Source organism: Notolepis coatsorum (genome assembly GCF_963971535.1).
Source record: "Notolepis coatsorum genome assembly, chromosome: 1".
Classification (NCBI taxonomy): Eukaryota; Metazoa; Chordata; class Actinopteri; order Aulopiformes; family Paralepididae; genus Notolepis; species Notolepis coatsorum.
Window position 1 is genome coordinate 256735241 of NC_140165.1, and position 16956 is coordinate 256752196.

The 16956-nt window shown below is 42.8% G+C and overlaps 1 protein-coding gene across 1 annotated transcript in view; it reads left to right on the forward strand.

The window, feature by feature from the left end:
- The window catches only part of LOC311246049 (uncharacterized protein), a 71068-nt gene extending 55586 nt beyond the window's left edge, over positions 1–15482 (forward strand). The window contains exon 3 of the mRNA XM_084336120.1: positions 10791–15482. Coding sequence (XP_084192246.1) covers positions 10816–11772 — 957 coding nt within the window. The 5' untranslated portion in view covers positions 10791–10815 and the 3' untranslated portion in view covers positions 11773–15482. The remainder of the gene's footprint in view (positions 1–10790) is intronic.
- The last annotated feature ends 1474 nt before the right edge of the window (positions 15483–16956 follow it).

Below are 16956 nucleotides of genomic sequence, written 5' to 3' on the forward strand. Positions count from 1 at the left end.
ATGAGCTCCCCCAGGTCTTGAGAGCCTCCCCCTCTGGACTCTTTCAAGGGGTAGCTGAAAACTGAATTAACCTGTTCTTATTGGTTTTTAAACTTGTGAAGCACTCTGTTAGCACTGGGTTAGGGTTAGGAAGGGTGCTATAGAAATAAAGTTTTACTTATTTACTTATATTTACTTAAAGGGCATTTTTTTTCCTACCGAGGCAGCGCCAAGCAGCATTTGCGAGCAATCGACAAATGCAACCAACCAGAAGGCGAGATTGTTCTGAGTTTACAGCGCTTTCACCCGCCTCCGCTGTGCTCAGCACCAATGCGAAGCGACTATTTGCTTTTTCAGTTTCTGAAAGTCGGCCATTGCTATCTAGCTCTACTCGAGACGGAGTAAACTTGACTCGACAACACTGGCATGCGGCAACCTTTCAGAGACGGTAAGTTCATTTGACTTATTCTAGTCTAAAGAAACATATATATTACTATTGCTATTGATAAATCTAGGTAACGTGAATGCCACAAAACGAATGCCTTTTGTTAATCAGAACGTTATTTACGCGACAACCAGTGTGTTGTTGTTGCGTGTGTGTGCTTGCGCCGCTCGCTTTCCGTGTATGATAAATGTACGGCACACATTTTTTTCTAACGGAAACCCGGGCCTAGGCTACTGGGGGCTGTCTGTAGTGGTGAGTTGTTAACACTTTAATCGCCGGAAACGCCGAAACTCGTCATTGCCCGCCATGCTCATTCTGCCGAAGACGGCGTAACACGTCTTTGATATCAATATTTCAAAAATCTGTGATCGAAATCATATTTCTCCTCCGGGGACCTGAGATATACTGCTGAGCTCCACTCAACTCTCTAACGGTTCAAGAGCGCCATCTGGTGGCCGATCGGCAGATCGCCCAACAGGAAGTCATGTGGATGACGTGGTGCTCAGTGCTCACCCATATTTCGTCCGGGCACTCGCTATCATTAGCAGGACTCCATCTTGACACAGTGAACACCGATCGGTGCAAATAACCCGACAAACAACATGATTTGGACGTATATACTATTATACAACCTGGAGATGGATCGGGTATTTCGACATCCCATAATAGAAAAAATTCTATTCCACGCTCATCACCCAACGGCGCGAGGAAGATACGGTGAGTTTCAGCATTATTTTCTAATGTCTGCTATACTAACTGCTCTGATGATCATATGACCCACACTAGATGAATGATATAACGTTGCCCACGGAATTATAAACGACCCCCCGCCCATCCGGTCAACATCAGATGATACGTAGTAACTTCTAGAAGTACCTCCAGTTGACATTTTTTATCTGGCACCGATCGCTACCAAACTGTATTTGATCATCAATATAATGCATTTGGGGCTATAAATCAAGTTCTGGAGAAAGCTGCAGAAAACGATAAAAACATACTTATACTTTAGCCTGTATTTTAGTATGAATATGTGAATGAAAAAGTATAACGTTGCTACACCCTGAACAATAGATATAGGACATTGAATGGGCCATAATAATGTCAATTTAGCAATACAATTTAAAAAGTTATAGCCCTGCAAAGAAGGGGAACTTCTCCATAGACAAATAGAGCTGGCTAGGGATGGTAAATTATGAATTTAACCATGGCGATCAAAGTGTTAACTTGTTCCGTGTGCCGCAAGAAAAACAGAAACAACACATTTGTCATTGTCGTGTTACTTCACAGTAGGGCCCCCTCCTAATGTACAGTCTCCTCCCCATCATATGTATAATCTCTGTTAGGATCTCTGGGTAACAGTACTGTATATTTGCATATCGTATATGTCACAAATGTAACATTACTATATACCTGTCCTGTAGTATGTCATGTATGTCACTATGAATTGAAAATGGGGGACCTTGATGTAAACAAGACGAAGGTCTTTCTCTGGTCTGCATCCCCTTAACAATTGTGTGTATTGAGCTGTACTGTATTGTACCCATTCTGCAATCTGTTAAATATTGTTTGATTGTTATTAACAGATTGCAGAATGAGTACAATACAGTACAGCTCAATACACACAATTGTTAAGGGGATGCAGACCAGAGAAAGACCTTCGTCTTGTTTACATCAGGGTCCCCCATTTTCAATTCATCATAACATATATGACACACATGACATACAGATAGACAATGCTACATCTATACATTTATGACATACCAGATTTACAAATACAGTATTGTTTGTGATACAAACATAGTCTAAAAAAGAGAGTATATACATTTGACGAAGAAACTACATTGGAGGAGGTTGGGTAGGTGGGGTGGGGGGACTGTACATTGGAGGTGGTTGGGTGGGTGGGATGGGGGGGGGGTTGTAACTGTACATTGGATTATCGACGAAACCTTACTTGGTCCCAAGAAGAGGGTCTTGTGTATTAAATAAAGTTTTCATTCATTCACTCTGGATCTGGTAAATCCAGTAGCAATACACACAATTGTTAAGGGGATGCAGACCAGAGAAAGGCGTTGGTCTTGTTTACATCATCAGGGTCCCCCATTTTCAATTCATAGTGACATTTATGACATGCACAACATACATGACATCATGACATTTATGACATAGGGACATACATGACTTACAGGTATATAGTACTGTTACATTTGTCACATATACGATATGCAAATATCCAGTACTGTTACCCAGAGATCCTAACAGTAAATATATACATATGATGAGGACTGTACATTAGGAGGGGGTGGGTGGTAAAAAAATATATACAAATGGTGGTCAGGAGACTGTCCATTGTTGTTGTGGCATAATTGCGAAATGTGTTTAGTCCCTTGTTTGTATGATAACAAGCCGTTGAGTTCATGGTTCAAAGTAATGGGAAAAGGGTGCTAGCTCGCCATCAATCAGAAGCTAGCCACAAGACTTGCATTCACGCTCTCCAGCACACAGCCTCACAACAGTAGGGTCTATAGTCACAGTCAGGACAGTAGGCTCTACAAGTAGGCTCCCTTAACACTTTGCCACCCAACCACGAGTTAACTCGGGTTTCGGTGCCATGCGTTGAGGACCAGAGCCACGAGTTAACTCGTGGCAAGTTGTTATTGTTTTATTCCATATTAATAAACGGATCAAGATCCCCCATCGACTCTGCAGATTTACCCGCCTCTTTGAAATCGGCGACATGCAATACCGGCCAGATCCTCTTAGGGGTGCCATCGCTCCACTGCAGTATCATTGTGGGCGAGTGGATATATATATTTTTTTACAGTCTATGGGTGTTTCATTTTAGCCTGATCCCAAGCGAACATCCTGCACCGTTGATCACGGTTCGAAGCACAGATTTCAGCCTGGAATAATGGGATTTATGATCACCCAATGGACATATCGATCTACCAGATGCCAATGAATAATGGGGAAATGCTGCCGGCGATCACATGGGCTGACGGTAGGACCCTCTTCACCCAAATTACAGCCGGATCAGACATTGTTGTAAAACACAAGCAATCGATCAGTTAATGTGGCTACTTGCACGGACACACTATTGCTAATCAATAATACTAATCGGCGCCCCCCGCCGCCCCCATTTCATCCATAGATGCTCTGTAATAGTCCGGATGATAAGCTGTTTGTTTTATTTCATTCGAATATATACAACAGAAATGCCGTTCGATATAACGTGAGTAGCCTTTAGCCTCATATCTAGCTTCCCAGAAAATATTTGAGACAAAGTGCGATAAACCTTATATTCACGACGCTATAAAATGACAACCAACCGATAGATTTTTTTCTTCTTTAAGCCATTATGAAGGCACGGTTTATGCACTCAAGTGACAATGAGAATGCACAGATAGCAATACTATAAAGTATAGATATAGCTAGGGCTGGGCGATATGACGATATTATATAAATATCGGGTACAGTTCATTAACGAATAACGATACACTTTTTAAACGTATCGTGGATATCGTGATGTTTTGCCCAAGAGGCTTGTGTCGCGTCAATCTGGTCCACACGTTGACACTTTTGAACAGCGCCGCCCCACACACACACTACTGCATCAAAAGTTACTACTTATGATAACAAAGGCATTCGTTTTGTGGCATTAACGTTATATAGTTACACTTTCAATAACATCAGCGTATTTACATAGCAACGTCCGAGGTCGACCTAGATATAGCAAGCATTAGTCGTTCATATCTCAGCCCGTGCTGACTCAGTTGTGCCCATTCTGCGGTCTGTTAATAAAGTTTTCAATCAGACAGATGTATGGAAAGGCTTTTATTATAACATCCGTTGCAGTAAAATCATTATGCCTCCAGTCGTTTAGTCATTCTGCGGACCTAAAAGCTAAACGTCGGCCGCGGCGAGCTACCGCTGCCATTGTTGTTGTCATTGAGCTCTCCAATGGCGGAAGTAAAAAATGAATACGCGCTTGCCGATTGGTGCTAAGAACAGCAGGGCGGGTGCAAGCGGTGTGACGTAATTGGCAGACGCGACTGTCAATCAAAATTATTCTGTTTGCCGTCTGAATGAATGAAAACGTTATTAACAGATTGCAGCATGGGTACAATACAGTACAGCTCAATACAACAACAGTCAACAGTGGACTGGAGGATGCAGACCAGAGAAAGACTTTCGTCTTGTTTACATCAGGGTCCCCCATTTTCAATTCATCATATTTCATATCTAAATCATATTTCATATCTAAATCATATAATATCTCATTGCTAAATATATGCAATATATAATCTAATAATCCAATAATCTAAATCTAATATATAATATAAAAATGCTAAATGCATGGGTATTTTATTTTGTCTTTAATGTTAGCTTGCAAACTCAAATACTGTCTTGGTAAGCCTTATAATGAATTGTTTGGGGGAAAAAAAGAAAAACATCGTGATGCGTATCGTGTATCGCCGAAAGGTCAGAAAATATCGTGATATCATATTTAGGCCATATCGCCCAGCCCTAGATATAGCTCTCCAAAAGTACATCGGTTTGTTTACAAAGCATTGTCCTCCAGCCACATATTAGACGGCGATGGCCGGTCCTCAATGTGTTAAAACGCTAACGCTATTAAAAAAAACAGTGGAGGTTAAAATAAGAATATGACTTGGCCAGAAAAAAAGTTCAGTCAGGAGATATTTTTTTTTGCTTTAATCCATGAGTCTACCCCAGTGTTGGTGAAAGGGGGGTCATCTGGAAGAACCCTGTCCTGGTGTAAATCCGCCATCTGTTGTTGTCCAGCAGCACCGTGTGAGCGTCGACAGGTTACACACTTGGAGAGGACGCTTCGTATGGCTGCATGAGTTCCAAGGATCCAACATTTTAGTCGCAGCTTGGACAGTACGTGGTTACGACCGCTGTGACCCACATTCTGGTGGATGTCTCGGAGTATAAGCTCTGTCACATGGAGATCCTTAGGTAGGATGGCTGGGTGTTTAGCCTCTTCAGGCATCGCCGATTTGTCAAGTCTTCCACCTACTCTGAGGATTCCATATTGCAGTACTGGCTTGAGCTTGGCTATATGACTGCTCATCTTGACGTAGTCACCTTTCTGAAGCGCAACGATTTCTTCTGAGTATTTCTGTCGCTGACTGTAACGAATGATCTCGAGCTCTGCTTCCTTTATATTCTCCACAGTGAGGTTGGTCTTCTCCAGGCTTGAAGATTGAAGATGTCCATCTGTGTCTGTACCTCAGACTGTGAGCGAAGCATTCATCTCCTTCCGCTTGCGACACAGCATCAGCAGAGTGCTTCTAAGCTTCAGCATCCAACCGGCTGCCTTCTTGAGACGGTTCCAATTGGAGTAATATTCCAGGAACTGCTGAACTGTGTCGAACTGCTCTTCAGCTGCAGTAGCGCTGACCACGGCGTTCTTTACCTCTGGGTCCTCCGTGGTTAGGTCCCCATGGTGTTCTGGGTTCTGAGGCCATTCCTCTTTGGGCTTGGTGAGGATGTCCGGCCCCTGCATCCAAGTCTCATTGCGCAGGAATGATTCCACATTGAGTCCCTTGAGCTCGGCCACTCTCGCTTTCGCCATGACGAAGGCAACATGAAGCTTGTTGTCATCACTCTTCTGTAGCAGATAGCTCACGTTCCGTAGCCTTCTTGGCTAGCATCTGCGAAGTGATGCAGCTGGTTGAATGTTGCCTCGCCGAAGCCCTTGGACTTGAAACTCTAAGGCAATCCGAAATCCTCCAACAGACGAAGGTCCTCCATCCAGCTGGACCATTGTAGAGCGAGGTGCTCGGGGATGTCGTCATCCCATCCTAGTTTGAATCTGCAGAGCTCTTGGAGGATCCTCTTCGCTGTCAAGACCACTGGCGCTAAGAGGCCCAGCCGATCGTAGATTGAGCCAACTATAAAGAGGATGCCTCTTCTTGTGGGTGGTCTTTCTTGTAGGACAATCTTGAACTTGAAGTTGTCGCTCTCGGTACACCACCGGACTCCCAAAGCTTGCTCGACTGGGAGCATGTCCAGATCCAGATATAACTCCCTCAGAGGTTCGGCCCTTTCCTCAGCAGGGATAGCGGACAGCACGGCTCGGCTGTTGCTCATCCACTTAGTAAGCCGGAATCCTCCTGCGGCAAGGATAGCCCTTAATTCGTTGCACAGGGACACAGCCTCCTCTTCTGAACGAACTGACTTGAGGCAGTCATCAACGTAGAAGTTGTGCAGCACTGTGTCAACCCCTGCAGGGCTGTACTGTTCTCTGTTGTCTTGTGCACACTTTTGTAGGGCGAAGCTGGCACAACTAGGAGATGAGGTGGCACCGAATAGGCGAGTACTCGTTAGAACCGGTCCCTGTAGCAGCTGGTTGATCAAGGTGGTGCCTTGGAATGATGCCCCACAGTCGAACACCATGCGGATCTTCCTCTTCTTGGCATGGTACACGCCATGGTGTGGCCAGTACCAAACTTTTCCATCGCTGCGGCTGAGCTCCTCACTGGGAACCTTGACTGCGTAGCCCTTTGCGATCCAGTCATCGACGAACACTGAGTAATCGGCATGGAACTGGGGATTCTTCCTGAACCTCTTCTTTAAGTTGAGAGCTTGCTGTCTTCGGCTCTTGAAGACTGTGTTCCTCAGTGGTAGGCCGATGCTGTAGTGTCCCTCTGTAAGTTTCACGGACTGCGAGACCAGTTTCAGAAACTGGACGTCGTCCCTCGACTTCTCAAGCCGGTCGTCTGGACACTCTGGGAAGTCGTTCTTGAACTGTTGACTCCAAAGTTCATCTAGCGTGGCCATGGATGTGCGGTTGGACGTGACTTGTATGAGTCCACTGGTAGTTTCATGGCCATTTTCTCCTCTGAGGTGGCCATTGACGATCCAGCCCAGTCGCGTTTTCACCGCGTACGGCCCTTCTTCCACGCTGGGTACCACCTGCCATGGTTCCATTGCCTTGGGTACGTCAGTCCCGATGAGAAGGCCTATCTCCGCCTGAATCTTCGGGATTTGCACTTCACTGAGATGGGGCCACTTATCGACTTCCTCTTGCAGAGGGATGTTCTGTTTACGAGCAGGTATTGACTTCTGAGAGAAGGTGTTGGGTAGCTCTAGGAAGTTGTAACTATCCAAGCTACAGACTTCTAAACCAGAAGCCATCTGGCTGCTCACGACCTGCTCGCCTCCCATGGTCTTTCGCAGGATACTTGTCTTCCTGCCGGTGACGTTAAGCGCTGCCATTAACTTCTCTGTGCAGAAAGTGACATTGCTGCGTGGGTCAAGGAACGCGTAGGTAGCCACCATCTTGTTGCCTTTCTTGTCTTTGATGTGGACCGGAACGATAGCCAAGATGCTTTCGACGTTGCCGGCCCCAGTAGCTCTGCAGGTCCTCATTTCTGCATTGATGCATCCACTGACCATAGAACTGGCTTTGCCTTCTTCTTCCCCGCCCCTGTGCTTATTTTCTTTGGGCGCATCATCCAATGTCTCCTTCTTGTGCCTTGCTTCATCATAGGCAGCTTTGTTCTTAATATGTAGAACTGTAGGGTGGGTAAGCTGGCAGACTTGGCAGCTCATCTTTTCTTGGCAGGCCTTGCTCATGTGACCCTGTTTCAGACAGCTGAAACATAGGCCTTTACTCTTGAGAAAATCTCTCCTCCTTGTGAAGAGACTTCTTCATCTTTTTGCATTGCTCCATGGCATGCTGTTCTCCTTGGCAGAAGAGGCAAGGGTTGGAGAAGGCACAGAGTGTATCCCCCTTGGTCCTTGCTTTTGTCTCTGCCGGGTTCTTGACTGCTGTAGCAGCTGTTGTGAAGCCTCTCCGAACGCAGCTCTTTCTGGATGTCTTCTCATCTTTGTGAGCCTTAGCTTGGCTCTTGTTTCCATGTGATGTTGCCGAAGAGAGGGTGTAGGGCTTCTTTGGCTTGTAGGTTGACAAAGTCGGCAAGGTCGCTGAACTTGGCGCTACGATGATCTTTCTCTAGAAGAGCATAGGCTTTGCTTCTCCACTGCTCTCTGCTTGTATGGAAGCTTGGCTGTGATGGCACGCATATTTGATATGCTGTCAAGCTCCTGCATGTACTCCACGTAGCGTTGAGGCATCCAGTGAGATAGAGGCCAAAGGAGTGGAGCGCCTCTCCGTCATCGGATTTGATAGTAGGCCAGTTCAGTGCCTTGTCTATATACGCCATTGAGATCTTGTATCCATTTCCAAAATGTTCTTTCAAGAGCCTCCTTGCCTCACGATAGCCTCGCTCTGGTTCCATGTGAAGACAACTTCTTATCAGCTCTCTTGGCTGTCCATCCGTGTACTGTTCCATGAAGTACAGCCGGTCTCTGTTACTATCTGTCTTGTCCTCCACTCCGTGTTCAAAGGCCCTGATGAATAGCCTGTACTCCATAAGGTCTCCCTTGAATATAGGAATCTGTTGAGGGGGCAGAGTAGCGAAGTTTTGTTGCTTCACTAGGAAATCCACGATGGCTCGTGTGGACTCTTGTTGCGGAGACTCTTGTTCCCTCTGTGTAGCACCGCCAGGTGCACTGGAGCTTCTACTGTAAGCAGGTTCTGTATTTATCGCTACGGCCTGGAGAGTAGGTGTAGCCTGTTCGTGAGCTTGTGATTCGAAGGGCTTCTTTTTCTCTATGTAGGAGTTCATTCCATCCCTACTGGACACTCTGGATGAGGATCGCTGGACCTCGTACTCTTCCAGTACTCTGCACTTAGCCTCTGAGGCAGCTAAAGCAGTCTGGACCTGTAACTCCTCTCTCTCTGCTCTTAGCTTAGCTAAGAGCAGAGCCTCCTGTTCACCGAGTTGTCGTTTTTGTTTTAGAGCGGAAGCCTGGGCTAGCAACTCAGCCCTCTCTAATTCAGCTTTCAGACGCACGCTTGCAGATGCTGTTCTGGAAAGTGTAGTGGATGGTGCTCTAGACCCTTTCTTTATTAAGACGATGGATGCACTGTCTTCAGGCCTGACCTCATCTTGGTGCTTCCTAGACTCCGCTATACGCTGATGCACCTCTTTCATCCATGTCTCAGCCTTTACTGTGAAGTTGTAAAATGTGTCGGCCTTCGGCGTGAACCATCCATCCTGATCTGTCTTCATCTCCTCTTCTGATGTCTTGCTTAGTAACACCTGGACTGAAGTATTAAGCTCACAGAACTCTCCAAATAGCTTGTTGAATTCTACCATAAATTGTCTCTACAACTTCCAAGTTACTGTCGTCGTCATCATCCATTAATTGATTCATCTGATTCATGTGACCAGTTTGCTGACATAGCTTAGCTCTCCTCTTATTGATGGCATGACGGACATTTTCCTCATAGGCCTTTTGTGTCATTTTAACCTTCCTAGGCTCCGACAGTGTGGCTTCTGTGGTGCTCATATTAAATATGATTTAATGTACCTTGATTGTAGGCTATTGCTAGTCAAAATAATGTCTATTGTAGGCAGAGTAAACCTCCACAAAACTGACCACGCAGGGCTATCTCAGAAAGGCAAATTCACCCAATAGGATATGTACAGGCCCCGGCACTGCAGATTTACCCTACTCAATTCATCACAAGGTCCCGATGTGCTGAGTAGCATTTACATTTGCACAGTTTCTTACTAATATGAGGGCAGACGGTCCACTCTACTGGTTAAAGTTGCTTACTCGTGAGTAGTACGTTCATTGATAAAGAAAAATAAAGTCCACAGGTTTATTTCTCTTCCACAGCGAAGTCTTTCTTTACAGTTATCCTAAAGCTATTTGCTATTTTCCTAAACTAAAACTTGTTTGGCTGTTTGCTGCCACGAAATATTCACGTCACTACTACAAGGTAAGAAAACTGTATTTTCCCAGTCTCCAAAATCACCGCCGACTCCACACATGACAAAATTCCTCCACACCTGAAAGCCGTAAAAATCAACTTGTCGGCTCTAAAGGGAAAGTGACACAAATTTCCTATAAACAGTTCTGAGCTAAATAAGATGGTTCAATGACTATCTAAATCCAATCAATATTCCTAATACCGTTTCAATGTAAGGTTATAAAAATAAACATATAAACATTCATATAATACAATAACCTAAATATACAGCTAAACCCCATTGTATTCTGAAATGTAGACTTTAACAGTGTAGGCAACTAAGCCAATAGAAATAAGGTATAACTCATGAGTGCTTTGGCTCCTATATCATCTGTATTTTATTAATTGTGGCCACTTTTAAATAACTGCCCTTGGAGCAGATTAACCTTTAAATCACAAACAACTATAATTGGAGGATAAAAGATTTTCAGAATTTGAGAAATACAAATACAAACTGATTGAATGCAAAACACACAAAATCTGAACTCTTCATTGGTGTTCTCTCTTCTCCAGGTACAATTGCTGCACAAGCAGAGATATGAACAAGTCAAGGCCTCACTCCTGTGACCAGTGTGGAAAGCGCTTCATCAAAAAGGCCGCTTTTCTAATACACCAGCGCCTTCATACAGGAGAGAAGCCCTACTACTGTGACCAGTGTGGAACACGCTTCAGTCAGTCTGGAGACTTAAAGAAACACCAGCGCATTCATACAGGGGAGAAGCCCTACTACTGTGACCAGTGTGGAACACGCTTCAGTCAGTCTGGAGACTTAAAGAAACACCAGTGCATTCATAGAGGAGAGAAGGCTTACCACTGTGACCAGTGTGAGAAAAGCTTCATTACCTCTGGAGCCTTAAAGAGACACCAGCGCATTCATACAGGAGAGAAGCCTTACCACTGTGACCAATGTGAGAAGAGCTTCAGGCAGACTGGAGGCTTAAAGATTCATCAGCGCATTCATACAGGCGAGAAGCCTTACCACTGTGACCAGTGTGAGAAGAGCTTCAGTAACTCCACAAACTTAAAGAAACACCAGCGCATTCACACAGGAGAGAAGCCTTACTACTGTGACCAATGTGGATCACGCTTCAGTACCTCTACAGGCTTAAAGGAACACCAGCGCATTCATACAGGAGAGAAGCCCTACTACTGTGACCAGTGTGAGCAGAGCTTCACTACCTCTGGAACCTTAAAGACACACCAGCGCATTCATACAGGAGAGAAACCTTACCACTGTGACCAGTGTGAGAAGAGCTTCAGTACCTCTGGACGTTTAAAGAGTCACCAGCGTATTCACACAGGAGAGAAGCCTTACCACTGTGACCAGTGTGAGAAGAGCTTCAGCCACTCTGGAGACTTAAAGAAACACCAGCGCATTCATACAGGAGAGAAGCCTTACCACTGTGACCAGTGTAAGAAGAGCTTCAATAGATATGACCTCTTAAAGAGACACCAGCACATTCATACAGCGGAGAAACGTACACCAGTGAATTGATACAGGAGAGAAACCCTACCACCGTGACCAGCATGGGAAGAGCTTCAGACAATCTCAAGATCAAAAGAAACACCAATTTATTCCAGTATATTCCTTCAGGTGTCAAACCCTAGAATTGTGTAGAAATCTGCTTAAAAACTCAACATACTCATCAACACATTCATCCTGGACAGCAATCCAACTAATGTGATCTGCATCAGAAGAACTTCTGACACACATAGGGCTCAAGGGGTGCTTGAGAACCTGCCCTTTCTCCTCAGTAAAAGACAATTCCCCTTTCTGGCTGGTAGTAATTGTATTACATTTTTTGTTTATTTTCTATTGAAATTCTATCAAATATTGTGCTAAATATAGATGCAACAATGCATTTTTAAGTTTTGAAAGGTGGTTTATGCGGGGTGGCTCCTAGGTAGAGCAGGGCAGGATGCAGAAAGAGACTATCTCCTGTGTATGAAGATCAGCATTTTAAATATTTATTTAAAATAGTTCTTGTTATTACTGACATCGCTGCGAAGGAGGGCAATCTTGACTTTTTTCTAGTTAAAATAAAGGTTAGAAATGAAATCTTGATGAGACTAAAGCCATACACTTTGATTTATCTATCAGCGGGAAAATACCATCTGTACGCAACATTGTTGTGTCTGGAACATGGTTAGTTAATCAATACGGCCACTCGCTCGCTGTGTGAATTCTCCCAACAATTATCTGCTTGTCTTCCGACGTGGGCTCAGTTTGGCATTACGTGGTTTTATTACTTGGGTGATGGGAACTCTGCTTTCGCACATACAGCCCCTCCGATTAATGTGCAGATTGTCAGGAGTCCAGTGCATGTGTGAAAGGGGCTTCAGTGAGTTTTGGGGGGACAAGCATGCTGTTGATTTTTTTCCCAAATGTTCTGGTTGTGTGTGTGTGCACGTATGTTTGAGTGATTGGGAGAGAAACGAGAGGACCTTAATTCGGTGTATGAAATAAGCAAAAAACAAGATTTTACATCCAGTGCATGTCTGAAAGGGGCTTCAGTGTGTTTACATTGCATACTGTATTTTGTCATAGCCTGCACCCTCATACATTATAAGACCAGTGTTTGTGAAGTGTTGGTGTTGTGTGTTATTGATTATTATGTTATGATATTGATTATTGACAGAGAGAGTGCCTCTGATGTACCCTTTATTTTTGGTTGAGCACCAGGGTTGAGATGTGAAACATTGGAAAATCATATTACTGTTCCACTGGCTTTCCTACACATAGCAACCGTTGTCCCTTCCATTGCCATGTTCAAAACAATGGATGCTATGTTAGACAGCCATGAAGACAAAGAACTACACAAACATTCAGTGCAAGGCCTCTATTAACCACGGTAAGAATAGTGGAGCTAAACGCCTGGTCTGGTTCAACAAAGGAAATAAATGATGAAATAACAACAGACTGGTCACTAGGGATGGGTACCGAATTTGGTACTTTTGAGGTACCGAACCGAAACACGTCGGTACTACCGAGTATCGAATCAAGTGAGAAACCGAAAAAAAAAAAAAAAAAAATTAATCTTTATTTTATTTTATTTTTTACTTTTTTATTTTCATGTCAACGTTCACATGCACAATATATGCTTACCTAGGATTTGACTTGATTCAACAACAAAGCAGTCGGAGCATTGACAAGCCGAAAACTGTCGAAATTGTAGTTTGGATTTTTTTTTTACGACTGAGGTAGGTAAATTAAATTTCTTGAGACTAAAGTACCGAAAAAAGGTACCGTTGGGTACCGGTATCGATTCACAGGTACCGGTACCGGTATCGGTTCAAATGTGAAAGGTACCCATCCCTACTGGTCACTAGGGGTGCACCGATATATCGGTCGGGTATCGGTATCGGCCGATAAGTGCCTTGTTGACTGCCATCGGTCTATTGGCCGATAAGCTCAAATGTGCCGATGGCAGTAGCCGATAAATATCCATCAATTTGTGTCTCGTCAATCTGGTCCACACATTCAAACTTTGAAAAAAGTTTCAGTCAAGCGACCTGCACAACGCCGCCCCCACACACACACGCTACTGCATCAAAGTTACTTATGATTAACAAAGGCATTCGTTTTGTGGCATTAACGTTATATAGTTACACGTTCAATAGCATCAACATATTATTTACCCGACCATAGCAAGCATTGTTGGTCATTCATATCTCAGTTCCTTCCTTTGCTCAGAGAGCCTGTACTGAATTGTACCCATTCTGCAATCTGTTAATAAAGTTTTCAATCAGACAAATGTATAGAAAAGCTTTTATTATAACATTCGTTGCAGTAAAATCATTATGCCTCGTTTAGTACTCCTGCGGAGCGCTGGTAATCTACTCGTGGGCCGCGGGGAGCTAACTATTAGCTTTGTTGTTGAGCTCTCGTCAAAATCAATGGCGGACTTCCCGGAAGTAAGAAAACGAATAAGCGCTTGCCGATTGGTGGTAAGAACAGCAGGAGGTGGGTGCTAGCGGTGTGACGTAATTGGCAGAATCGACTGTCAATCAAAATGGTTCTGTTGTACCTGACACGACACATGCATTGCAAAGTCAGATTATGGAGATATTACTGGAGAACATGGAGCTTTGTTTGAGAGAGATACAGTGAGTGCTGTCTCTTAAACTCTTAAAACTCATAATTTTTTTTGTCTTTTTAGTCAAGTTAGTCTGTTGAAGATGAAAGCCAGTGGGTATTGTATGACTCAGACTTTAGCAATAATCATGAGCATTATAAAATATATAAAAAACACACATGGCATGACATATTTCTTGATGTTTCCTTTTTTAAGTAAGTAAAGAGGCCTATGTTGATATCGGTGAGCACAATTTGTAACACAAAAAGAGACGTGTAGCCTATTTATTTATTTAATATTTTATTTATTCATTTTATTATTATTTTATTTGTTGCCATGCCTAAAATAATAGTCAATCATAGGGCTAACACATTTTCATAAACAATAATAAAAAAAAAATTGTATATGGTTATAATAAAAGCTTTTCTATACATTTGTCTGATTGATTGATTGAAAACTTTATTAACAGATTGCAGAATCGGTACAATACAGTACAGCTCAATACAACAACAGTGCTAAGACTGGAGGATGAAGACTAGAAAAAGACTTGGCTTTTTTACATAAGGGTCCTCCATTTTCAATTCATCAAAACATTTAGAGACATACAAATATACAGTAGTTTCATAAAAAAAAATTCATTTACCTTTTATCTTTTTGCCACAAATATCGGTATCGGCCGATTGTGTTAGTTGAACAATCGGTATCGGTATTGGCTGCACATTTTCATATCTGTGCATCCCTACTGGTCACTGGTGGTGCAGGGTTGATTGAGTAGGACACCATGACTCAACGAGGCCTTCTGATAGCAGGTGGCCATAAGAAGATTTGAAAATGTATATTTTAACAACCAGGAAATGCCCAGGAGAACGTATTGTATTGGGGTTGAAATCTAGTAATCCATGCATGAAAATATTTTTTTATTTCAGAGAATCTCTTAGTTACATCAAGATTGTGCCATGAAGGCAGTGTTATGTTTATATGTGATGTATTTACAATGATGACATGTCTCTGCATATATATGAATAGTGCTGAGTGGAAAATATTGGAGCACATAATCCTCTCAAAGTAACTCTGAAGTAACATGTTTATGCATTCAAGATATATCTCTTTTAATGGCTCTCTATCTTACCATACAGTAAATCTATTATTATATTGTTACAATATATCTTTCACGTTCTGTTTATAGTGTATAGACATTAAACAATAAATATAAATTTTATTCTCGTCATTGAGCAGTCCTTGAATATGTAGGTACTAATCTTGTAGTTCCACTTAGATGGAAAGTGAAGAATTGTGGGGGTTTTCTCTGTGATTATAGCAGGATAGTCATTTATGTCAGGACACCTTTAGATTGGTGTCTATAGCAGATGTTTTTGTGTTTGAAGCTCTGATCTCTCTCCTAAGCAACCTGACCTGAGACACCTGAAGAAGATCTAGTCTGTTACTGGTGACTCAACAACACAGAGCTTTGACTCAGACAACCTTGTTCTGACAGAGGAGCTCATTATACTGTATACTGGTGACTCAACAACACAGCTTTGACTCAATCAATTAACCTGATTACCTATAATAATCTACAAATAGGGATAGACCGATTAACCTGTTAAGCTCTAGCCCAGGGGTGGCCAACCAGTCAGAGACTAAGAGCCACAAAAATTACTGTGGTACCACAAAGAGCCACACCATATACCAGCGTTTCTCAACCTTTCATGTGTTTATAGGTCTCAACCTCTGGCCTCTGAAGTTGCTAATGTCTTTTTTATTTGGGCCTCACATGGTTAAAAGTACCCTGTGAGACCCACGGTTGCAAAATTACAAAATCACTTTTAGCCATTTAAAAAAAGAATGTTTATTTAAAAAATAAACATGTATAGTCAATTGGTCCTGTTGTTCAGCCTCACAATGCTATTTGATAGTAAATGTGTTTATGTCCCACCCTCTGAAGTTGCTAATGTCTTTTTAATGTGGGCCTCACAGGGTTAACCTCTTAAGCCTGAGATATACAGTAAAAGTGTATATTTTCAGCATTACGTTTGTTTACCAATTATTTTAACTGTTATTAGCGAAATATAAGATTATAGAAATCTCAGGGCATTGAGTCGGAAACCGGCGCATATTGACAGGAGGAAATGGCACAGCCAAAAGTGAGTGTAGTCTTTTGAAGGAAGAGACTCAGGGCTTTCGAATTTCGAAAAACTACCCTACCCAGCTCACACCAGCCCCTGTCAATCATCTGACTTCTGGATTTACTTTTTTATTTCTCTTATTTTTTGGGATTATCTCTCGCAAACCTGAACGTTATTGCCATAAAACAGAATGCAGTTAGTTTCTCTACCTTTCTGTGAACGTCTTGCAAAAAACGGTGTTGCAATACGATGAAAAATGGTGGAGAAATTTACATTATAAAAAAGATGGCAGAATTCAGTACTGTATCTACAAAACCCTCTGTTTAATCATCTTCCCTTTATTAATTTGCTTAGATTTTTCAGGTCTGGTCAATAAATAGAATTGATATTCTCCTATGGTTCATTACAATTTACTCAAGCCTAGTATCAGACACACTATTTCTGACACTGATCCATTATGTCCCTAGATTCAGATAC